General features: G+C 44.2%; 1 protein-coding gene across 25 annotated transcripts in view; it reads right to left on the bottom strand.

Annotated features, from left to right (window-relative positions):
* Positions 1–24,840, bottom strand: part of mark3a (MAP/microtubule affinity-regulating kinase 3a) — a 95,946-nt gene that overhangs the window by 36,090 nt on the left and 35,016 nt on the right. For 12 of the 25 annotated variants that reach the window (XR_011517210.1, XR_011517211.1, XM_015968990.3 and 9 more), the window contains exons 4-15: positions 22,457–22,505; positions 17,449–17,514; positions 13,662–13,732; positions 12,179–12,235; positions 7,517–7,753; positions 4,703–4,843; positions 3,268–3,367; positions 2,531–2,643; positions 2,261–2,393; positions 1,691–1,908; positions 1,416–1,519; positions 898–1,050 (exon numbers count right to left, since the gene is read on the bottom strand). Coding sequence is in view for 23 of the 25 variants with exons in the window: in XM_015968990.3 (XP_015824476.1) it covers positions 898–1,050; positions 1,416–1,519; positions 1,691–1,908; positions 2,261–2,393; positions 2,531–2,643; positions 3,268–3,367; positions 4,703–4,843; positions 7,517–7,753; positions 12,179–12,235; positions 13,662–13,732; positions 17,449–17,514; positions 22,457–22,505 (1,442 nt within the window). In the remaining 2 variants the exon portion in view is untranslated. The remainder of the gene's footprint in view (positions 1–897; positions 1,051–1,415; positions 1,520–1,690; positions 1,909–2,260; positions 2,394–2,530; positions 2,644–3,267; positions 3,368–4,702; positions 4,844–7,516; positions 7,754–12,178; positions 12,236–13,661; positions 13,733–17,448; positions 17,515–22,456; positions 22,506–24,840) is intronic. The other 13 variants (XM_054742080.2, XM_070546936.1, XM_070546943.1 and 10 more) reach the window with 3 other exon arrangements.

The raw sequence follows: 24,840 nt of genomic DNA, 5'->3' as shown, positions 1-24,840 counted from the left end.
ACCACGTGACCAGCCGCCGATCAGCAGTCGTGAGGTCGCACGGACTTCTGGCGTGTTTAAAATTTCGCTCGTCCCTCGTGAGGATATCGCACTGTTGAAGTGGCGCTGCGAGCAGCTGCGACCCAAAAAGTATCAGAACCGCTCACGGCGCAATCCTGCATCAACGCCGCTCGCTATTTCCCTAATAACACACGCTGTTCGTTTTTGTTTCTACACGTTTTTTTACTCACAAAGATGGTCAAGAAAGCGTGTTTGTCGTGTTCATGTCAAATTAAACTGATCACAAAACACAGATTTACTTTCTTTATTTCGTTTTCCTCATCCAACCCCCATAAATCCCTGTGTGTCCTCCTGCAGCACTCCCGAAGGACAACAGGCAAGACAAAAAAGTCTGACGTGTTGAGTAAAAACTGCTATTTTTAGCATATTTTTAGGGCCGGCGTGTTGCTACCAGACGTACAGTGTGAGCAGTCAGGTCGCATGCGAGAACTGGGTCGTGCAGCGTGAGCACATGACTCGTCAGATCTGCTCTGCGAGGAAGTCGTACAGTTTGAGCTGAAGCTGAACGCTGCGAGTGAAAAAGTCGCACAGTGTACGCCCGGCTTTAGGCAAAAACAACCAGGCTTTAATTCGAGGTTTACTTCGTGTGTGAATCAGATAATATCAAAGAGAAAAATGTAAAAGCCATCAAATACAGATGCGTTCTGATGAGGATGATCGCTAGTGGTCTGGGTCAAGATGAGTAAACATTTCAGACTGACACTTTGTCTTCTCAGCTGAAGCTTTAGTGCAGGGTTACAGAGTGAGAAGAAGCTAGGATGTGTGGGTTGCCAGGGGCCAAACAGGAGACAGACAGACGGGGTGGGGGTGGGGGTAACGAAGGCCCTGCCGTCTTACTTGGCCGAGCATTGATCCAGAGCGTAGTAGGAGTGGGGCAGCGCGGCCCAGCCAGCCTGACAAGCATACAAGGGGTCGACGGTTTGATATCTCTGCTGCACCGAACTGGACGAGGCAGCAGAGGGACTAGTGGTACAATCCATCCCATTCATGCTGGTCATGATACAACCAAGGAAAATAAAAGAGAAGATAAATGCCACACACACCCCCTCACAAGTGAAAAACCATATCAGAAAAGGAGAAAACTAATGAGGAGGAACAGAAAAGAGCTGCACATCACCAACGTGTGTGTGTGTGTGTGTGTGTGTGTGTGTGTGTGTGTGTGTGTGTGTGTGTGTGTGTGTGTGTGTGTGTGTGTGTGTGTGCGTGTGTGCGTGCGTGCGTGCGTGCGTGCGTGCGTGCGTGCGTGCGTGTGTGTGTGTGTGTAACAGAAAAGAGCTGCACATCACCAACAAGAGGGAAAAGCCCAAACTGTGAAGATGAAAGCTTCAGAGTGACAACCGGTGTTCAAAGCTCACCTGTTCTCCTTCCCGTTGGGGATGACGGACAGGTGATCGGTGTTGTTTCTGTCGTTGCAGACGTAGGTGTTCCTCCTGGTCATACCTGCCGACGCTGTGTTAATCTGTAGAATAGAAACATAAAGTCCTCATGGTCCTACTGTGCCAGGGCTCGGCCTTTTAACAAGGCTTTGGTTTGGTAGACAACAGCAGCTTATGAATCCGATGGTGATCTGGACACTACTGGGAGAAGTAACTCAGGGTTCCAGTACAAGCCTGTCCAGTCGCTGACTCACACTCAGGCCAGTGGCGGCTCCTTTCCTCCGGTCAGGGATGTCAGCCTTGTTGGGGTTGTTGGCGTTGCCCAGCAGAGGGCTGGAGGGAGGAGCACCTCGGCTCCCTGGAGTGCTGGGTTTCCGGAGCTGGACTCCACCTTCCTCCTTCATGCTGCTCTCCGCGGTGGTGGTCTGACTCCTCTTTGGGTGAGTCATCCCCGGAGGCACGTTCTGACTGACTGAAGGAGAAAACACACGGACAAGTAGGTGAAAACCTGCAGATAAAACCGCTTCACCAGGACCTGATTAAATTGAATGGTTGTGTACCAGGATGTAGAAAAGGCTATCCCATAATATTATATACCAGTTTCTGTATATTTTCATTAGGAAGACTCAGCTAAAGTGAGGCTAACGCTAGCTCACTTCCTCTCCACGTTATGGTTCCGGTCTGTGTTGGTGCACGTTTCCCTTCAGCTACATGATGGATGAAGATCCGTCCTCACAGCTACACGTTGACCTGAGTTTACATGGACCAAAGCGAGAAGATCTGATCTGGAGGATCAGGGAAAACACCTGGCGTGATCTCCTCACCCTGCTCGCTGTAACGCCTCTGTTTATGGTTGGAGGAGGCGCTCCTCTGGACTTTGAGGTGGGAGGGTGACTGGCCGTTGAGCTCGCTGCTGGGTCTGGGTTTGCTGCTGGAGGCAGGATCATTGGGGTCCAGCTAAAAACCAGACAGTAAAACTAAATCACACAAGATCTACAAGCAAATACTTCCTGGTTGGACTAAAGCAGTAGCAGCGTTACTCTGTGATCAGAGCCGTTTCTACGGTGATGTGATCAGATTTGTGATGTCTGTACCTCGGAAGCCTCCTTGCCCAGCAGCAGGTAGGTCGCTGTGATCTCATCATACTTCATCTTGGCCAGAGAGTCCTGGATCTTCTCCAGGTTGTAGCCCATCCCCACCATCACATCTGGACAACCAAAGCATCATCGTGCAGGTTAGGCAGCAGACACATACAAGGGTTGCTTTTCCATTTGGAGACAAAAGTTAGTCAGAACTCAGAGCTGGGTGACACGTGTTCAGGTCCAGCCTACCGCAGCATAGCTGCTGTTATGCAACCTCTCGCACTCACACACTCGTGCACACACTCGTGCACACACTCGTGCACACACAGTTTCCTGCAGGACGAGTCCAGAAACTTTCTACTCTTGTTCATTTATTCATCAGCTTCATCACTTTTTTTCTGAAGACAAAAATAAAGCTGTTGCTTTATCACTTCACCAGGATGCAAAGCACACACACACACACACACACACACACACACACACACACACACACACACACACACACACACACACACACACACACACACACACACACACACACACACACACACACACACACACACACACACACACACACACAGATTTAACACGTTCACACCTGCTGGACACAAACTACAGCCAAACAGTAGAGGGAGATTTCAACCAGAAGGTGTGAACTTTCTGGATTACACAACTACTCTCGTCACAGAGCTCCATTGACTCTTTACCAAGGGAAGAAAGTCCAGAAGATCAGAAGCACGTCTTTTTACCTATTCTCTTCTGGTCCGTGATGTCCAGTTCTGGTTCGGAGTATGGTTTCAGCTCATCCTCCTCAAATCCTGAGTTGATCCATCGATCCTTCATGATTTGCTGCAGAATGAAGGCAGACACTCAGACCGAGTCATAGTTAAACCGTAAACAATACTGATTGTTAAAAAGATCATTTTTCATTTGTTTTATAAGTGAGGTGTCAAGAAGCTGTTGCAGTTGATCAGATCTGTCTGATGTCACTGAGATCAGTGCTCAGCTCTCTGGCTTCTACAACACCAGAAACACCCATGTGGAACACTTCTACATTACTAGAAGCAGCCATGTGGAACACCATTTCTTCTCATTTTCATCTGCTCCGCCCCTCTCTGGTGTTTAGTAAGACCAGTCAACAGAAATAGTCCGTGCTCAGATCGGCTGGACTGACACCGGTGACTCGGTGTAGGCAGCTTCCTGAACAGCCTGTCCTCCAGGACTAGTTTGAACATGGCATATTTCACTGTCCTACAACAGCGTTTACTATGTTTATTTTCCCATTAGTGTTATAAACCTTTTAGCGTCTTCAAGCTAATGGTTAGCTCAGCCTTGTAAAATGTAAAAATTTTCTTTGAACTGAGGCTGTTTAGGAAGCCATCTACAGCAGGTGAGTGTAACCTGGATGAAGTGGTGATGATTCAACTTCCTTTGGTGCTGGCTGACGTTTTGTGTTGTGTAACAAACTTGTTCCAGCCAGGGTTCAGACACAACTCAGCCTTCTTAACCCCTGAACACACAGGTATAGCGTAGCTGCCGTGCTCACAGCAGACAGGGGCAAACCCATCTGTGCTCTTCTACTCACACCTGCAGCGACTTCCTTTGTAAATCAGCCAGTGACTGCCAGTCGGTGTGCATTGGCGAGCTTGTTCCGGCCTCAACCCTTCTGCACGGTGCCACAAGTTGGTTTATAACATAGGAATTGTATGTTTATTATGTTTATTTATTTGGCAGATGCTTTTATCCAACGCGACTTACAATTTATAACCTATAGTGCAAGTTGTGATCTGTGGGGGAACCCGGAGGAAACCCACGCATGCATGGGGAGAACACGCAACTCCACGCAGAAAGGCCGCAGCAGAGTTTCAAACCTGCAACCTTCGTGCTGCGAGGCAACAGTGCTAACCACTGCGCCACCATGCAGCCCAGATTGTATCCCATAAACTATTAACTGTGTCACATGGAAAGACAGAAACGTGACTGCAGAACCATTTCATTGGTGACAAAAACAAGGAGTCATTATCCAACATCGGGAGGAGGAGTGGGGGCCAGACACACAGGAACAGGACACCACAGGCCTTAGAGGAGATGATGCAGGGGGAGACGCATGGACAGGAGAACATTCTCTGATGATGCAGAAGTGCTGAAGGGAGTGGGGCATTAAAAACTGAGAAGTATATTTACATTTTCTGCGTCCTCCCTCACCTCGAGAGTACCACGCTTGGCCGGGTTGAGCACCAGGAACCGTTTTAGAAGGTTCTCGCAGTCTGTGGACATATAGAAGGGGATGCGGTACTTCCCTCTGAGAACACGCTCACGCAGCTCCTGCAGATGCACATGGACAATGAGAACATGAAAAACTGGACAGTTCTGACGATCGCTTAAGACATCACCTGTTTTTCCATAAAGTTTCCCACAAATACACTCTTGTGTTTTTACCAGCAGAGGAAAGCGTGAAGGAGAGGAAACTGTGGGCTGTCATCTTTGAGAGGAAAGGTAGACACATGATAAAATATTCCCATTCACACTATTGAGATGTCATTTTATCTTAGATGTGTTATTTTTGTCAGCCTGAATTTATACCTGGAACTGAAATGGTCTGTTTCAGTGAAGCTCCGCCCACGGCTGCTCGGACAAAGCCAAGGGGTCATTATGGTCTACATTTTTGAAGCCAAGAAGGAGGGGCTAAAATGGGTTCCACCCCCATCCACTAGGGGCTGGCAGCAGAAGTGGCAGATCCCCATTGAACCCCATGTTAAAAATGCCAACTTCACAGCAGAAATAAGCATGTTTACAGCCTGGTTAAAAACCCATTTTAGCTTTAGTAGATCTAGTTTACATTCATGACAACTCTGCGGGGGTGAACTTTTATAACTCTTCTGTTTACGTGGAATTAAATGCTTAATTAATTAATGAGCATCAGAGCCATGTGACTTCAGAGCTAGCGCCGGGAAAAGGCCTCGGCCTCACATTAATAGCTGTTCGGCCATTTTGACTCTCTGAACTTTAGTTTTGTCTGTGTTTGTGTTTGGATGTTAATCATGGAATTATTTGGACAAAGAGGCCAAGCTGTGGTTATTGACTGCTGCTTCTGATCAGTAAATACATTTATATTTCTGTACTTATTTTTGCTGGTTGAATGGGGGAATGCAAACATGTTGGGCTGCTGGCTGGATAAGAAACTTGAGCGGATGCCCATCTTCTGTTTCCTGCCTGAGAAGAGTTGCTAGAGCAGGCGGCTGGCTGTCCCTGTTTCCCGGGACAGCCGACGCGGACCTGCTCCCAAGCAGGGCTGCTTTTACGCTGGTCAACAGTGGATTTCTGAGGGAGATCACAGAAATGCCGCAGCTCTTTTAGTTTCTTTACCTTTGAGTAGCTCACCTGCTTTTGTCTCGCTGTGAGTTTTCTGGTTGAACGGGGGAAATCCCATGTGTTTGCCATTACACTGCTTGGTCTAAGATGGGTTGGTGTGGCTGCTGGGTATATGACCGAGGATAGAAGAGGCTATCAGGCTTCGCTGATCCACCGCGGTGAGATATCTGCGAGTCGTCTACGGTCGGAAGCACGAGACAGAGTCGTGAGTTGAATCAATGCTCCCAGAGCTGCATGCGTCGACAATGGCGGACTCGCTGATCTTTGACCGCAGTGGTCCAGAGAAGCCCGGTATCCTCGAGCAGCTTACTTAGTTATAACTTTGTTACCAAGCAGGCCGGAGGTGCCTTTATGTTGGAGCCGCACTACCGCGTTTCTCTAGCTAAAAATACTCTGAAAAACTCCATTAGCTTCGGGTTAGCATGTAGCTAATGTCCCGCTGATCTCCGACCTTGGAGAATGAGCTGATTTTTAAGGCCAGGGCTCCCGGTCGCAGCGCTCTGGCTCTGCTTGTAATTTAAGTCCCAGTCCATATTAGATCTCCACAGGCGACCAGCATGACTACAGCCTTGCACGGGAGCCGGCTGCCTGTGCGAGTGGGCTGCCCCGCTGTCCCCGGGACCCTTCTTAGCTTAGCTAAGTTAGCTAGTACCTAAATTGGTTTCATTTGTTTAAAGAGCCTCCTACCAGATGAGAGCGAGTCAAAGCAGATTTGATTTCTGCAAAATATTTTTTGTCTCTGCACATCTTTGTATCCTGTATCAACAAGGAGGAGTCAGCTGAAGGAGAGAGTGGCGGAACACGGCAGGATACCATACCGGTTTATTTATCCAGCGCGTTAAAAAAACAGCATGTGAGCTGACCAAAGCGCCTCACAGAGAACAGTAATTATCCTAGGCTAACAAGCCACTACAGCAAAGGATAAAACAAAGGACATCCAGTCAGCCGATTGAAATAATCTGTGAAACCAGATAAAATACTAATAAAACAATGAAAATGCTAAAATACTGCATAGTGGAGGTGCATGAATCAATAAAACAGATTAAAACTAAAATATAACCCAGTTCTTGATTTAAAACCTAGATAATAAAAGTGGGATTTAAGCCTGGAATTAAAAACTGCAACTGTAGGAGATTGGCGGATTGGGATGGGCAGAGCACTCCACAGTTCAGGGGTAGCATGCACAAAAGCCCGTTCCCACTCGTTCGGTACAGCATTGTGGGTTTACAGAGCAGCAAGAGGTCAAGCTTCTGCCGTGTGGTGGAGTCGCTAATGCTAACAGTTAGCTTCTACTTGTCGAGACGTTGTCTGCCGTTTCCTGGACGCTAAACCAACAACAGCCTTCCCTGTCGTAAGTCAAGGTGGGTGAGTCCATGAATGCTAAGTGACAGTGTGGCGTAAATCTGCCAGGCTTTTCTAATCCTAGAGCTTCTATCAGAAGCTAATGCAGGAGATAGGTGTAGGAGACTATTTTCATGTTCAACCTGCATGAAAAACTCACCATGACAGATTTTATTCAGAAATAATCATAAAAAATGGTTTCTCTGTGTTCTACACCTTTAAGATAATTTCACAATAATAATCGCAGTTTTAGGGTGGAGTCCATATCCACACTTACTACCCCACCTTGAGGTTCTGTCCGTCGAAGGGCAGCGAGCCACTGACCAGCGTGTATAGAATGACCCCCAGACTCCAGACGTCCACCTCTGGCCCGTTGTACTTCTTCCCCTGGAAAAGCTCCGGTGCTGCGTACGGTGGCGAGCCACAGAACGTGTCCAGCTTGTTGGCCAGCGTGAACTCATTGCTGAAGCCAAAATCAGCTATCTTTATGTTCATGTCAGCATCAAGAAGCAGGTTCTCCGCCTGTAGAAGGGCATGTTCAGTCACAGGAAAAGAGATGTTTTTTTCTGGTACAAACTAGTTTCTCTGGTTACCAGTCCAGGCCCAAACTCAACCCAAACTCACCCTCATTTAAACAAGCTTTCCCTTTTGCTCACCAGTCAGGACCCGTGGACGGTAATGATCTACAGTGGTGTGAAAAACTATTTGCCCCCTTCCTGATTTCTTATTCTTTTGCATGTTTGTCACACAAAATGTTCCTGATCATCAAACACATTTAACCGTTAGTCAAAGATAACACAAGTAAACACAAAACGCAGTTTTGAAATGATGGTTTTTATTATTTAGGGAGAGAACTAAATCCAAACCTACATTGCCCTGTGTGAAAAAGTTATTGCCCCCCCCCCACTGTTAAAAGATAACCCAACTGTGGTGTTTCACACCTGAGTTCAATTTCTGTAGCCACCCCCAAGCCTGATTACTGCCACACCTGTTTAATCAAGAAATCACTTAAATATGAGCTGCCTGACACAGAGAAGTAGACCAAAAGCACCTCAGAAGCTAGACATCACGCCAAGATCCAAAGAAATTCAAGAACAAATGAGAACAAAAGTAATTGAGATCTATCAGTCTGGTAAAGGTTATGAAGCCATTTCTAAAGCTTTGGGACTCCAGCGAACCACAGTGAGAGCCATTATCCACAAATGGCAACAACATGGAACAGTGGTGAACCTTCCCAGGAGTGGGCGGCCGACCAAAATTACCCCAAGAGCGCAGAGACAACTCATCCGAGAGGTCACACAAGACCCTAGGACAACTTCTAAAGAACTGCAGGCCTCACTTGTCTCAGTTAAGGTCGGTGTTCACGACTCCACCATAAGAAAGAGACTGGGCAAAAATGGCCTGCATGGCCGATTTCCAAGACACAAACCACTGTTAAGCAAAGAGAACATTAGGACTCGTCTCAATTTTGCTGAGAAACATCTCAATGATTGCCAAGACTTTTGGGAAAACACCTTGTGGACTGATGAGACAAAAGTAGAACTTTATGGAAGGCAAATGTCCCGTTACATCTGGCGTAGAAGTAACACAGCATTTCAGACAAAGAACATCATACAACAGTAAAACATGGTGGTGGTAGTGTGATGGTCTGGGGTTGTTTTGCTGCTTCAGGAACTGGAAGGCTTGCTGTGATAAATGGAACCATGAATTCTACTGTCTACCAAAACATCCTGAAGGAGAACGTCCGGCCATCTGTTCTTCAACTAAAGCTGAAGCCATCTTGGGTGCTGCAGCAGGACAATGACCCAAAACACACCAGCAAATCCACCTCTGGATGGCTGAAGAACAACAAAATGAAGACTTTGGAGTGGCCTAGTCAAAGTCCTGACCTGAATCCTACTGAGATGCTATGGCATGACCTTAAAAAGGCGGTTCATGCTAGAAAACCCTCAAATAAAGCTGAATTACAACAATTCTGCAAAGATGAGCGGGCCAAAATTCCTCCAGAGCGCTGTAAAAGACTCGTAGCAAGTTATCACCAACGCTTGATTGCAGTTATTGTTGCTAAGGGAGGCCCAACCAGTTATTAGGTTCAGGGGGCAATTACTATTTCACACAGGGCAATGTAGGTTTGGATTTAGTTCTCTCCCTAAATAATAAAAACCATCATTTCAAAACTGCCTTTTGTGTTTACTTGTGTTATCTTTGACTAACGGTTAAATGTGTTTGATGATCAGAAACATTTTGTGTGACAAACATGCAAAAGAATAAGAAATCAGGAAGGGGCAAATAGTTTTCACACCACTGTACCTGACCAGGTGAGCTCTCATTGGGAAGTCATGTAGGCAACACACTGTGCTGTTAAGGATACATACACCGAGACAACTGACTGCATCTTGTTATTTAATGAGATGAGGAATAAGACCAAAATGAATTTAAAAGGTCAAAGTTCAAACAGAACACTGATGTTACTGGAGAAGATAAAAAAATATGGAAACGAAACCAAATGCTGATGAGGACATAGATGATGTAATCCATCAGAGCAGAGAGCCAACCAGCAGCCTCTACAGCCACAATAACATAGCTGTCGTCTGTCTGGGCTGACGGTGCAGGAGACCCAGTGGTGAGAAAATTAAAGTACATTTCCATTTGGAAAGTTATGACAGTTCATACATGGCAAAGTCACACAGAGGGGTGGGGTGTGTGTGGTGGTGGTGCTGGGGGTGGGGGCACCGAAGAGCAGACTTGTGAAACGGTTTTCCTCTCAATTAACGCCCTAAAGTGTCTCATCGTTCTTTCTGACTCAGAACTTATCTGAGAAGGGCTTGGGACTCTCCTGCTTGATTAGGGGCAAATCTGTCTTCCAAGTTTATGGAAGGAGTTTTAAATTCTGGCAACATGACAGCAAGGTGCTGTGGCTAAACACAGGTAACAGTCACAGGTCACCACGGCAACTGGCAGCAGGTGAACACGGGTAATGACATCTCTGATGCTGCTGGTGCTACATCTTCAAAGGAGTCTGAGGGTTGACACTAGAAGTGCCGAAAGCATGGGTCAAGCCTTCATAGGGACTCGTTTAGGATCCGATCCAGTATCTCTTCACTCCTTTGTGCATCAATCTGCTGCCATCTTCCCTCCATCTAGGGCAGGGCTGTCAAACTCCGGCCCTTGAGGGCTGCAATCCAGCATGTTGTGGTTGTCTCCATGCTTCAACACCTGATTTTAATCAGCAGGTAATTAACAGGCTGAACGGGAGATTCCACCATTGAATGAAAGGTGTTTGAGCAGGAAAACAACTAAAACGTGCTGGATATGAGTTTGAGAGCCCTGATCTTGTCTAATCTGAAGGAGATTAAACACTTCTGATTAGTGAAGCTGACATGTAGCTGAGAGAACAGAGAGAGGTTTCAGCTGACTGACTCACTCAGAGCCAAAAAGTAAACAACACTTATCAGAGCGTGACTGAGCATCACCCAGACAGGTTTCATGTCCGAGGCTTTCCAACGCTGAGGCTGTGAGAGACTCGGACGTGTCTGAGGAGCAGCACAGCCAGTGAGAGGGTCTGTAGGCATTTTGGTGGTTAAAACTGGACTTTGTCTAATGATTATACATCTGGCACATGATGAGTGTTCATGTGAGCAGATGGACTGCTCGGAGCTCTTCTCTCATCACTCTTTTCACGCAACAGTGAAGAGGAAACACTTCAGCTGAGCTGCATGACGTTCACAGAGTTTAAAACATCAATATTTATATTATATGAAGTAGAACCGAGGAAGTGCGGTTCCACGACTGCAGCTGATGGAGGAGAGCATGTGGTCCAGGGATCCTGCTCCAGGATGAGCAGAAAACTGCTGTACTCATTCTGCATAAACTAGGGCTGAACGATTAATTGCACATGCAATTAAATTGGGATGTGACAAAAGGAGATTTTCTAATCCAGAAGCTACGATTTGACTGGCAGCGAGTGGTTAGCACAATGCTAATATACATGGAAAAACCCATAGGGATGCTAATGCTAATATCACCGATTACATTATTATCAATTACAAATTAGTAAGGTGCCAAATTATTAAATTTGGAGTCTAACAAAAAGTAAAAATCGCAATCAATCAAATAAGTACAGACAGATATTTTAGTAAAGCCAGAAAATCGTAAGAGCCCTGAGCACGGCCACAGTAACATTCTCTAAGTGTCGCCACCTCAAAAACAAATATAACACGAGAATTTATGTCGACTCATATCCTTTTACGATTTCTGTCTTTTGTTTTGTGCCTGACGCGTTTCGCTGCTGCGGAGCGGACCGCATCGTCCGGTGACTTCACCTCACTGGGGCGCGGCACACACTCCGGTGTTTTGGCGGTCGGTAGATTTTTTTTTTACTGCAGTTCAAAGGTAACTCATGAGGTGAAAATAGATGAAGCCAGGCAGCAGTTTTTCTTTAGGACCGAGAGGAGATGCAGGATAACAGACAGGGACTGGACAGAAACAACGTGTTTGAAAAGGAAAACGTAGGTAGATTTATCCCTCTACACCTTTTTAACATCTACGGATATAATTTATAAGCATGTAATATTTATTTATTTGATACAATTCGGATCTCCTTGAAACCTCAGTCCCTCGCAGGACCGTACGGGAGGCTGCAGGGGGAGGGGCAGAGGGCTGAAGCAGGAGAACAGTAAAGATGAAAAAACTACCGTTGTTAGAAGATGTGTGTTTACTTTGAAAATGTGGGCACAATTTTTAATTACTTGTCAAAAACTCTACTTTCTTTAGTTTATGACAATAAAGGAGAGAAAATCACCATTTCCTGGAGATATTTAGTGACTTATTTCCCAGATTAGTTTGAAGCGGTTTCACAGCTCAACATGAGGCTGTTTTGCATAAACAGATTAAGCTGCTCGAGTCTGGAGCAGCTGAACCAGAGCTGCTGCGTCAGTCTGAACTCACCTTGAGGTCTCTGTGAACAATATGCTTCTGGTGGCAGTACTGCACCGCTGATACGATCTGCAGAGGGAAGAGGCAAGAAGACATCAGACCAAGGTCTGCTGCTGAGCTCAAACAGGTGAAGGATGTGTGTGTGTGTGTGGGGGGGGGGGGGGGGGGGGGGGCATGTGCCTGACACCAACAGGAAGAATAAGGAACAGTGAGGGTGGGGCCAAAGACAGGTTTTCCTGAGCAGAGGATCTCATCACCTTCTGCTACAACATTTATTTTACAGGAGGAAAAACATTCCCATGATTAGTTTATAATTAACAATTTAAACTGTTCTGCTGTTAAAACTGATTATTTTAATGCTTTAAAGGTGTGGTTCATGTTTTGAATTAATTCATCTGCAGTGGTCTCTGGTGGGAGGGAATGCCTTGTGGGTTGTACTCTGGTTACAAAAAGCCCTGGTGTGCCTGGTTCAGGATCTAGAAGATTGCCAGATCAGAGGAGAGCTTCAGACAACAGGATGTGGAGTCGTACTTCCTGATATTCTGACATCTCTCCTCAGATTGGCTAACAGCAACACGACTCTACCACTGACTGTTTGCTCTGCGATGTTGATGTTTTATCTCCGCAAATAACACAAGTCTGGAGGAGTTTTGCTGTGTGGTGGAGATGCTAATGCTAATGGTTAGCTTCTACTAGCTGAGATGTTCTCTGCTGTTTCCTGGTTGCTAAACCAGCAACAGCCTTCCCGTCATGAGTCAAGAGGAGTCCATGAACGTAAGTGACAGTGTGACGTAGGTCTGTCAGGATTTTCTAACCCTAGAGTTTCACCATCTGTTTTCTATCAGAAGCCACTGCAGGAGATTGGTGTGGTGTAGGAGACTATTTTCATGTTCAGCCTGCAGGAAAAACTCAGAATCAGAAATAATCATGAAAAAATTTTCAGTGAACTCCACCTTTAAAAGTAAATTGCTGAAATCCTCCCTAAGCCTGCGGTCTTCTGCATGTAAAGACTGACAAAAAACCACCTCTAACTCCTCGTGAAGTCCCAGCAGAACAAAATCAGACCCACAAATAAAAACGAGCAGACACTTGGGAGGAAAAACGTGAAGAAGTTCCCACAAGTGAGACAACTTTTGCACAAATACAGTTCGTCAATGACACGCCATGCTCAACGCCTCCTACGCGCTCTCAGCTGTTCACATGATTAACTGTAAATAAAGATCTGAACTTCATTCTCTGTCCTTCCCCTAAGAGTCTTTCCACCAAATTAGTTTTTCCTGTTTATATAAAGCAGCCCTTTTTTTTATCTTTAACGTGTTCACTCTTCTCTGCTATTCTCTGCATTTCAATCAGTGTCACCATCAGATTATTAAAGCGGACCTCATCAGGTAAAACGTCACAGAGGTGTTTGTGAGCGAGGCTCATCAGGACAGAGGGCAGCGTCCCGTCTGAAGCAGCAGAGCGGGCGTGTGAAAACAGAACACTGCAGCAGTACCTGTCTAAATTTAGCTCTGGCCTCTTTTTCCTTCATTCTTCCATGTGCAACCAGGTAGTCGAACACCTCGCCTGGAGAACAAAGGGAGAGAGAGAGAGTGATGTGAATGAAGGAGAGCCAGAAGAGAGTAAACATCAGCTTTTAAAAATAACTTTTCTGTGCAGCTGGCGTTAGCTGCCGCCCATGTGCATGGTTGGAGGCCATGTCTTGATGCAGGCATGAGTTTGGTGTCCTACACACTGAGCCCCTCCTGAAGGCACAAAGCTGTTGCTAATCCCTCTCTCCATCCACACGTTCATTTCTGCTCTAAATGAACTCCAGAAGTTTGTAAATCCAAGTGTACACGCACACACACACACACACACACACACACACACACACACACACACACAGAGAAAGAACAAAAAAAAAAAAAAAAAAAAAAAGCAGGAAGACCTGCAATCCAAACGCCTCCTCTCGACTCCCTGAGGCTCAGTGCTAACCTGCAGAGGCGGCTCCAGAAGCGTCCTGCCTGCTCTGACTCAGTAAACGGAGATAAAAACAGCACACAGTCTGAACGACGGGGTTAAACCAGCAGCGAATCAACCCCTCCGACAGCAGCATCAGTAAGTTCTCCGTGTTGTGCTTGAGCTGCCTTCCTGGACCAGGGCACTCCTGATAGCTAGGAGTTCACCTGGTTAAATATATGAATACAGACTTTTATGAGAGTAATTTTGCCCTATTGTTTTAGCTTTAAGCAGACTTCTGATGTATAAGTGATGAATGTGTCGTACTTAGCATAAACACATGAAACTGGGACCTTGAGAGCAGCACTGCTGTGGCGTGGATCCTTCTTCAGGGCCTGAAATTCACTTTTAAAATTAGGGGGCAATTCCCTCCTCACATATGTCTGTACAGGGGGAATTTATATTGGGGGGGGGGGGGTTACCGAATGTGCAGTCTTTTGTTGTTCTAATCATACCTTACATCACGTTTATAAGCAGCTTTCATCGACTCCTGCAGCATTCTCATCTTCATTGCTCTCGTCCCTTTCTTTGTTTCCTCTCTGCCTGATTTCTTTCCTCACACAGAAGTTAAAAAAGAAATATAAACTTTCCAGGAACTACTTGTGGGATTAACAATAGGCCCTAACATTGTTGTATTCTTACCTCAGACTGATGCATTTATTAACCTTTTTAATCTTCCTTTGTGGTCCTCATAGCTGCAACTGTGACCATCTTATCTTTTGTCTGAATGTTGTCTTTTTCTTGGCCTCTAACTCTGCATCTTTCTCCACTGTAATAGCTTTGAAGTATAAAAATCAAATAAAATGCTCCTTTTTGCTGCACTGGTATTAGAAATTATCTGAACAGTTTTCATCGCTGAAGTTTGGCTGCATCTTTGCTCTTGTTTGTGCTTCTTTATCGGTTGTCTCCATCTTCGCTTCTTACTCTGATTTCTGTCTCTGAATTATTCGATCTCCAACTGATGAATTTTCAGTAACCCATCTTTTAACACAAGCAGTTTCGTTGATGTGGCATCAAACACGATTGCAACTGTGTACATTATTGTATCTGTTAGCTCACAGTGCTAATTACTTTTGGAGCGGGGCTCTCCCACGCTCCGCTGGGTCCTCTGTCCTCCCTGTCTTCTGTCTCCTCTGCTTAATCTCTTTCCATTTGATAAAAGCTCTGCTGAAATCAAACTGCTCTTGCGGAGGGCCATTTTACAAATGGAGCAGTTCATTTCACCATTATTATTTTCAAGCCAGGGATACAGTCTGAGCCAGTTGGCCTGAAACTTATCTTTAGGCTGCTTGCTAACGTTATTTTCGGTGACGCTACCTTTTTGAAAGTCCGGAGGATCTGTCTCATTCACAGCATCGCTGGAATCAGCGCTGCCTCCAGCCCCTCCTCCCTCGCTGCCTTCTGCGCTGGGGATTTCTTGTAGTTTTTTTGGGAGCAGGTTCCCCTTCGTTGTTAGATTTCCGTTTTAACCAGCGGTCCATGTCTGCGTGCAGGCGTTAAATCCGACAACCGAAGCACTGCTTTGCTGCTAGCAAGGGACTGAGCTCGTATTTTGATAAATGGAGAAAAAATAATAATCCAGCGCGCCGCCAATCACCAAGATGAACAACGGGTTCCATGTTGTGGGATTTTAATGGCTCCGATGCAAACGTCCACATTCGCTGCAGGCTGTGCGGGACTTTCCTGCATTATAAAACTAGATTCGCGAGAAGCGACTATATAACGCGCAATACCCGCAATCCCGCAGTGAATTTCAGGCCCTGTTCTTGGATTCTTCCACAGCTCTTTCTGACTAGCTGATCATTTAATTTTCTGTTTTCATTTTAATATGACTGTAGGCTGGGCGATACGGCCTAAAATCAATGTCATGACTAGGGATGGGTACCTTTGACATTTGAATCGATCCGGTACTAATTCCCGGTACCTACGAATCGATACAGGTACTTAACGGTACCAATTTTCGATACTTTTGAGTGTTTAATTATAAAAGAGAATTAAAAATATTAAATATATATTTTTCTCAATATATAACCATATTTGCTAAATATCACAATAAATAAGATACAACTGTATTTTAACATCTTCCTTGTAGTTTTATAAGCTGATAATTAAACTGAAGCAAAAATCTTTACTGTGAACTAAATTTACTGTGTATCTTCATTCCTTTTGCCGTCTTTTTTCAATTGATTTTTCCTACTGGGAAGTTAGAATTTCCGAGGAGAAAGCGAACTATTAGCTGATAACAATGGTGGCATAGGAAGCTAACATATCAAGCTAACGTTATCTTAAACAGTTTATTTAACTGCTGGAGCAGATTTAAACGATGATGCCTCACACTTAGATCGTTGTCACTGGTTTCATCTTCACCCAATCACCCGTCGGATTTAGTAAAGTGAAGCCAAACTTTAGTGGGCGTTCATGTTCTTCTAGTCGGAAATTCGGAGTTCCGAGGAGAAAGCGAATGCACCATTAGCGGAACGGAAGCTAACAAATCAAGCTTACGTTATCTTAAACATGTTATTTACCTACCGGAGCAGATTAAGATGAGGATGTCTCACGTAGATCGTTGTCGCTGGTTTCATCTTCACCCAGTTACCCATCACATTTAGTGAAGTGGACCCAAGCTTTAGCGTCCGTTCTTTCTACCATGCTGCTCTGTTTACAACTCGCTCGCAGCGACCGATGACTTAACGCTCTTGTGCATGCACAGCTGTCTAGGCAAGTTCTCGTTGTGAAGGACGGGTACCGAAACGAGGCACCGTTTCAAATGAAGTGAATCGGTGCTCGGTCGGTACCTTAAAAAGTACCGAATTCGGTACCCATACCTAGTCATGACAAATTGAGGATTTCACCTCGATAACGATAAATGGACGATAACTATGCAGAAACAAGTTGTCCACTAGATGGGGCTGTCACGTGTATTATGTTTATTACGGTGAGTCGCATTTTTAAGTGACTTAAGGTGGTACAGCTTCTTAAAGGGACATGAACACTGCCAACCTACACACCTTTTCATTTTTGTATTATCAAATTTATTGACATGGACAAATTTATCTCAATAAGAGTCCGAAATTTCGATAATAAATTTTCGATTTATTACCCAGTCCTAATAAGAGCAGAGAACCTTCTCTTTAATGATGAAATGTAATTTATTCATTTGTTTAGAACAGTTAAAGGAACTGAAAAAACTCAAATCTGTAGCCCGACTTCACATTTCATCCTGACTTGGGATTTAGGTGGATGTCTGTAGAGACCTTGTGGAACAAAGGGTTTCCTCTCACCTCCGCTGGCGTACTCCATCACCAGGTAGAGCGTCCTCTCAGTCTCAATCACTTCAAACAGCTTGACTGGAGGAGAAAAGACAGAGGAGAAATACTCAAATCAGAGAGGGAGCGCTCTGGAACAAATTCAGCAACAAGCAGGAAAAGAAAACAGGAGAGAGGAAGTGACATGGATGTGGGAGTGAGTCCTGACCAAATAGACGCAGCAAACATTTACCGTACAATAAAAACACATCAGTTTTCTGCTGCAGCAGCCTGCTGATATGAAGAGTCGCCCTGCTAAATATAAAATATCAAACTCCAAACCTGCTAAATACAAAACAGGTGGGATGAAGAACAGAGGAGGAGGATGCTGAAGCGTACTATCGACCAGATCAGCGTTAAACATCAAGAAATGCTTTTACATGACGAGCGCCACCATCACTAATGCATTCGACGTATTAATGAGATCGTGTTCGTGAAACTTTTTACCAGTTTGTAGGAGCTAAGCTGTACCAACATTCATGTTTACTTCAAGTTTGCTTTACTGTCATATTCTGGTTTGATGTTCTAGAGTTTCAGGACAGGATTGATGAGCTAACAGCTAGTCTGGGTTCAACCAAACTTGCAATGCAGGGCCCTAGAAAGAGACCAGTTTTGTTTGCATCCTTTCTCAATGGTTGTGAAGGGCGGGACCTCACATCTGACTGGATGGACCACAGCCAATCCCATGGGTCCTGACCAACTTAGTAGAGGGGAGCTAGCTAAGCTAAACAGAGTGGAAGTAGTGCAGAAGGAGAAAATGACCTATGACAACGTCACATTGAGCCCTGGTCCAGAGACGGTGTCAGATAATGAGCCTCATGTAATGGCCAGAGCCTCACAGCCACTGAAGGAAATGTAGTCTAGTAAGAGTAATATTACTTTAATATCTAGGAGTCCAAAATTTACTCAATAGTATTTGGTAGAAGGACAGAGGACAGAGTTTGATTATATGAAGGATGTATTTGATCCTCTATTGTTTTCGATAATCAATAAATTCAACATGAAAAAACGTCATCAGTGATGTTTACATATGATCAGTGTTGGGAACGTTACTTTAAAAAAGTAATTAGTTATAGTTTCTAATTACTTTGTCAAAAAAATAACTCAGTTACTTAGAGTTTCGAGATTATAAAAGTAACTAATTACCAAGAAAAGTAACTGCATAGTTACCTTTTTTATTAAAGAATGCAAGAAAAATGGGTTCCCCTCATAATTAAATGTACTTAATTTACAATAAATGACTACAATAGTGAAATATAAATGACTAATGACTGGAACATAATAAAATGTATGTCCAAATGTTTTTATAAACCTGAATAATTTAAATAAATAAGCACTTAACAGGAGGAACTACTAACAGGAGCATTACACTTATCTAGACTATTAAAAGGTCACTGTGTGATATTTAACAAGACCCCAATCAGCTAAAATTTAAATTTACAAATAGAAACACCTGTAAAGGTTCCTGAGCCTTTAAATGGTCTCTCAGTCTAGTTAAATTACAGAGATGAATGTAATTTTGCACAGTATTCTAATTTTCCCAGCTTCACATAATTGTTTTTATTAGCAGCATTTCTGTTGCTGCTAATCTAGTAATGGTTAAATAAATAAATAAAATCCTTTAAAATGACACTAGAAGAGGCACACGCCGGATGGAGGACTTACATTTACTAACTTGGGTCAGACCCAACCACAGAAGAGCTGAAGCTGGGTGGTAAACACACACAGGTAGTTCTAATAACACCTGAGCTCCATGACGTCTGAGACTGATGCATCAGTGTTACAGTGGGACTAAAGACATGATCAGAAACCGGTTACAGCTGGATGATCCAGGAAGGTAGAAGATCAGGACGTCTGAGCGGTGAACAGGTGAGCAGACCTTCGGGACGTCCCGCTGTCACGCTAAGAAGGGCACGGCTGCAGATCCACACCTGCAGCCTTAGATATTCATCACGTCTTCCTTGTTCTTCACGGGCCATGATGAGCTTGGATGAAAACATCTACCTCTTTAGCTCCTGATCAGCTGATGACAGCTTCAACGCTGCTTAACGCACGCATTTTCTTACCAGTAACAGAATTAGTTATAGTTTCTAATTACTTTGTCAAAAAAGTAACTCAGTTACTTACAGAGTTTCGAGATTATAAAAGTAACTAATTATTATAAAAGTAACTAATTACCAAGAAAAGTAACTACTTAGTTACCGTTTTGTTAAAAGAAGACGGTAATTAATTAGTTTGCTCGTTAATTATTTTTTTTTGTAACGCGGTTATTTTAAATTATGATTATTCCCATCACTGCTCTGTTGTGTCTACAGCAGGCAGCGACTGAGACACTGAGGGTCTCCGCCCACCCGGCCAATCATCATCGTGTTTGTAAGTGCGTTACCGACACCTCTCTCTCCCTGGCTGCAGCTGAAGTGTGGCGGTCAGAAAGCCTCACACTGCTGCTCAACGTTCGACAAGCACATAGTAACGCACAACCTTCCGTCCCCAGTAACGGTAACGGCGTTGCAACAGTGGGAAAAGTAATTAATTACATTATTCTGTTACCTTAAAAAGGAACGCCATTAGTAACGCCGTTATTTTAAACAGCATTCTTTTAAACTGCGTTATTCCCATCACTGCATATTATACACATTTTTATTCCTAAAATACTCTGTTGAAATGAGGTTTAGACAGTCACTGCTCAGAAAATACACCTACAGAATCACAAAATTATTAGAGTTAATCTTAGAATTATTAGGAATTATCATGAAACATCTGAAACGGTAAATGGCCTGTATTTGCATAGCGCCTTCGTAGGGTTCTACAACCACCCAAGGCGCTTCACAATATAATAAGCCATCCACCTATTCACACGCTGGTGGGGATGAGCTACGATGTAGCTACAGCTGCCCTGGGGCGCACTGACAGAGGAGAGGCCTGACGAACACAGGCGCCACCGGTCCCTCCGACCATCGGCAGCAATGTTATATGAAAATATTTATAAACATTGTAATGATCCATTTGGGGCAATACCAAAAGCTGCTGTAGCCCAATGTTACTGTTCCTTTAAGAGAAAAAAGAATGCTGGAGATGTGGGTTTATCTCCGCTGTTTAATGTAATGGACGTCTCTGGACCACTATTAACTCATTCACTGCCAGCCGTTTCCTGATCGCTAACGGCCTTCGCTGCCAGCGTTTCTCACCGTTTTTACTGTTTTTTAAGAGTCACAGAACGTTGCGCGCTAGCATGATGTCGATGCCAAAACAACCAAAACAAAGAGGAGACTCACCTCTTACATCAGGAAGAGTCCGCGTGTTTCGAGCGTTATCCGTTCTTTCATAATCCGTTGTCGAATTGTGATCGGCAGACGCTTTTCCGGTTCGCGCCTCACTTTTTTTACAGCAGCGGCCCAAAACGATCTCCAAACACATGGATGTGTTGCTTCCTGATCATGTGATCTGTGATGTATGCGGATGAAGATCGGCTTCCGGGCTGAGATGTTTGTTCTCTCAGCGCAGGGGCTCGTTCCGATGCTCAAACAGTAAAAAAATGCAAATGACGACTTTAGTAGTCATTGGCAGTGAATGAGTTAAGGGCAAACTCGGTCTACTGTTTAGTGTAATTAGTCCTCACGCAAAGCTATAGATCAATAAGAACGCTCACAAAAATACACTGCTGCAGAAACCAGAGGCCTTGTCACGGACTTCTTTTCAGGAAGTTTATTTTACTTTGGCAACTTAAGACAGGAAGCACGTACGTTGTGAACGAACCACGGCTTCAGATCGGTGAATCTCTCCATCTCTACTTGGCAGTGCAGGTCTTCTGAGCCAAATGCTCACTGCTGCTGCTGCATCTGGGATACATGCCGCAGCAGCGCTGTTCCTTTGAGTTTTTGTGGGACAGGCAGAAATGTGCGTTTTGAGCATCATTTTGTCTCGTTGATGAAAACTCCTGCACGTCTCGTCGTGTTTTAGTCACACAAGAGCTATTTTTGGCTCATTAGCATCTCATTTTTGTTATGAAGAAAAAAGGGTTGCCAACCAAATCAACTTGTTATCCTTAATGAAAACAACACTGCTCTGTTGGTCCCTCAAATGGCTTGGAAAGTGGTGGTTTCAGGAAGGCCTTGTCAAATGGAGATGTTACGCAGGTCTGGTAAATAACCCCAAAGTTTTGATAGTGAGGTGTAGCATACCCAAGCAGATCATAAAGCATCCATCAGAAATATACCTACAGTCTCCTTACTGCATTAACCATAAATAAAAGTCTTGTTATTGCAAAAGAAAGAAAAGAAAAGCTTAAATATAATAAAATGAAAAAGAAACTCCAGAGCCGCAATGAGAGCAGCTTCAAGGATGAGTGAGAATACGAGAGACGAACAGCGACCTTTAACTCATTAACTGCCATTTGCATTATTTTACTGTGGGGGCGTCGGACGAGCCCCCACACAGTGAGAACAAACATCTCAGCTCTAAAGCCGATCTTCACCCGCGTACGTCACACGTCACGTGATCAGGAAGCAGAAAATCCATGAGTTAGGAGATCGTTTTGGGCCGCTGCTGTAAAAAAAGTGAGGCGCGAACCGGAAACGCTTCTGCCGATCACAATTCAACAACGGATTATGAAAGAATGGATAACGCTTGAAACGTGCGGATTCTTCGTGATGTAAGAGGTGAGTCTCCGCTTTGCTTTGGTTGTTTTGGCGTCAACATTATCCTAGCGCACAACGTTCTGTGACTCTTAAAGAAACCGTGAAAACACTGAAAAACGCTGGCAGCTAATGAGTTAATGACGTCGGCTGCTCAAAAAGCCATTGTATGAATTCATACAGAGATTGGCATTCATGTAAAGAAACCCCTTCATAGTTTAAGGAGTAACAGACAGAAAGCCCCAACTGTGAACACCTGTCTCACTAGTATTAACTTTTCAGACAACAGGACGGATTTCTTTCCATCATCATTTCAGTCTCATCGGACATGTTTGTGCTAAAGTACTCACCTATATTAGGATGATTTAGGATCTTCATTATCCTTACTTCTCTGAAGAGCTGAAAAACAGAAAAAGAGTTGCTGAGCCATCACATCTAACCTGAGGACCTCACCGGTCACTGACACACACACACACACACACACACACACACACACACTGACACACACACACACACACACACACACACACACACAGACACACACACACACTGACACACACACACACACTGACACACACACACACACACACACACACACACACACAAACACCTTTTCTGCTGTACAACCCAGCCAGCACGAGCAGACATCTATTATTGATCAGCTGTTAACTACACCGTGCCTTCGGCCCATCACACAAAGACATAAAAACTTCCATGAGGCGTGAGCAACCACACAGCCAGGAAACACACAACTAATTGTGCCTGGCAGAAACTCTAATGTTTTTAGGTTATCAGGGCTGTCGCTAATGCTTTTTACTGTTGATCAATTATTAAAATAAAGTGATAAAGTGTCATATACCAGAGGCTTTATAGAATCTGTGGGAGCCATTCATGTTTTGTAGTTTTCCTTTTGTGAATGAGCTGGTATGTGCACGCGCTTCTGCACCTCAGGCGATTGGTTGCACCGTGGGTGTGGTTATAAACATATAAATATTGTTTGGGAATTTTGCTTTGTTTGTGCTGGCCTGCATTATGGTGGCGGGGTGAACTTGGGGAGAAATTTCTGATCACCGCTGTCTCACCAATTTACACCTGAAAGATCTGCACTGTCTGTGAGGTATTGTTTGGCATCTAATCACCATCAATCTAAGTAAGTGCCTGCTTTATATAATAATACGACCTGGACAATAAATGATCAGCTGTGCAGTTGTTCCGCCTGCGCGCCATCAGTTAACAACCCCTTGTTTTAGCCTGCCGTGGCTTATTGAATACGTTTTCAAACATACGCCACAACATTTGTCAACAGAAACTTTTTCACCTGTTGAAGCGCAGTTTCACTGTAATGCCGAGACAACTCTGGACGTTTGAAAGCCATTGAAGTCGTCAGCGAAAGTAATAAATGCGCATGGAAACTGCGCAGTGCCATTCATTCATAAATCACCTGCCGCTACACTCGCCCATGGAATGGTTGGAATAAAGAACGCAACTCACATCCAAGCTTAAGAAATAAAGAAAAAAATAAACAAAATATGGTGCTGTGTTATGTGTGCGGGCAGAAATGTGCAATTTCTGGATATTTCTGAGGGAAATACGTCAGAACGAAGAAGGAAATATGAATGAAGATGAAATTATTGAATCAGAGACAACAAAAGCTTACATTTAAAGCTTTTGAACAGAAACTGGAAAGGCTTCAAGATGAAAGAAAAGCTCAATTAAAATGAATCAAAATTACAACTAGGGCTGCTCAATTAATCAAATTTTAATCACGATTACGATCTGAGTTTTGAACGATTATAAAAAACAAAACAAGCCGATTATTTGCTCCTCCCGCTTGCGCTGCCCTGAGTTGCAAATGACAGCTCCTCCCACAGTGTTGCCAACTTAGTGACTTTGATGCTATTTCTAACAGCTTGTCAGACCCCCTTCTTGACTTTTTAAATCTTAAAAGTACCTAGCGAACACCTCAGAAACATCTCTGGTAACCCTTAGCTACTTTCTGGATAACTGTCTTCGACATTTCCTGCAGGTTAGCTTAACACTCCGCCTGCGCTCCGGACCGTTCTTCAGGACATTAGGAAAGGGAATGATGTAGTGATGTGTCAGTCGCTAAAGAAACGGCTCTCAGAGTCGGCTCCCTGTTGGAGTAACCAGAGTGAGTGACACACACACCGCACCTGCGGACTCCTGAGCAGCTAAAAACGGCTAAATGTGCGCGTGCGGCGTGCTAAACACACATGCAGCTTGCCCCGATTGCTGTGAGACCGGGTTGGGGGGTGGGGGGTGCAGCTGTGGGTGGGACAATTATTACATTAACTGATGGACTTGTAAATAAATAGTTTATAAATAAGGTAGAAATAAGTTCCTCACGCTGATAAATAATAACTAATCTCTCTGAGGACACGGTGCTAGTGCACTCTCCTACAGCACCTTGACACGACTCAATAAATGTTATGCAACATTTTGTGAACATCAATTTATTTACATTTATTTGTTATAAATGCCACTGTATAATTCTTGCTGTCAGTATTTGCAAGATGTTGGTATTTGGGTCTGTACTGGTTAGACTTAAATGAGTTAAACCAAGGTCTATAGCCCTTGGGTCATAAACTATGAGCTATAAGTATACTGGTCTTTTTATACTGGGAATCAGGAGTTATTTTAGTGATCATCTTGTTTCTTATTTTTGTCCTGATTGTGCCCTGAGCAATTTTATGACTGAATAAAAACATATAAA

Source organism: Nothobranchius furzeri, chromosome 18 (genome assembly GCF_043380555.1).
Source record: "Nothobranchius furzeri strain GRZ-AD chromosome 18, NfurGRZ-RIMD1, whole genome shotgun sequence".
Classification (NCBI taxonomy): domain Eukaryota; kingdom Metazoa; phylum Chordata; class Actinopteri; order Cyprinodontiformes; family Nothobranchiidae; genus Nothobranchius; species Nothobranchius furzeri.
Note: the sequence above shows the minus strand (reverse complement) of the source record. Positions and strands in the feature narration are given on the sequence as shown.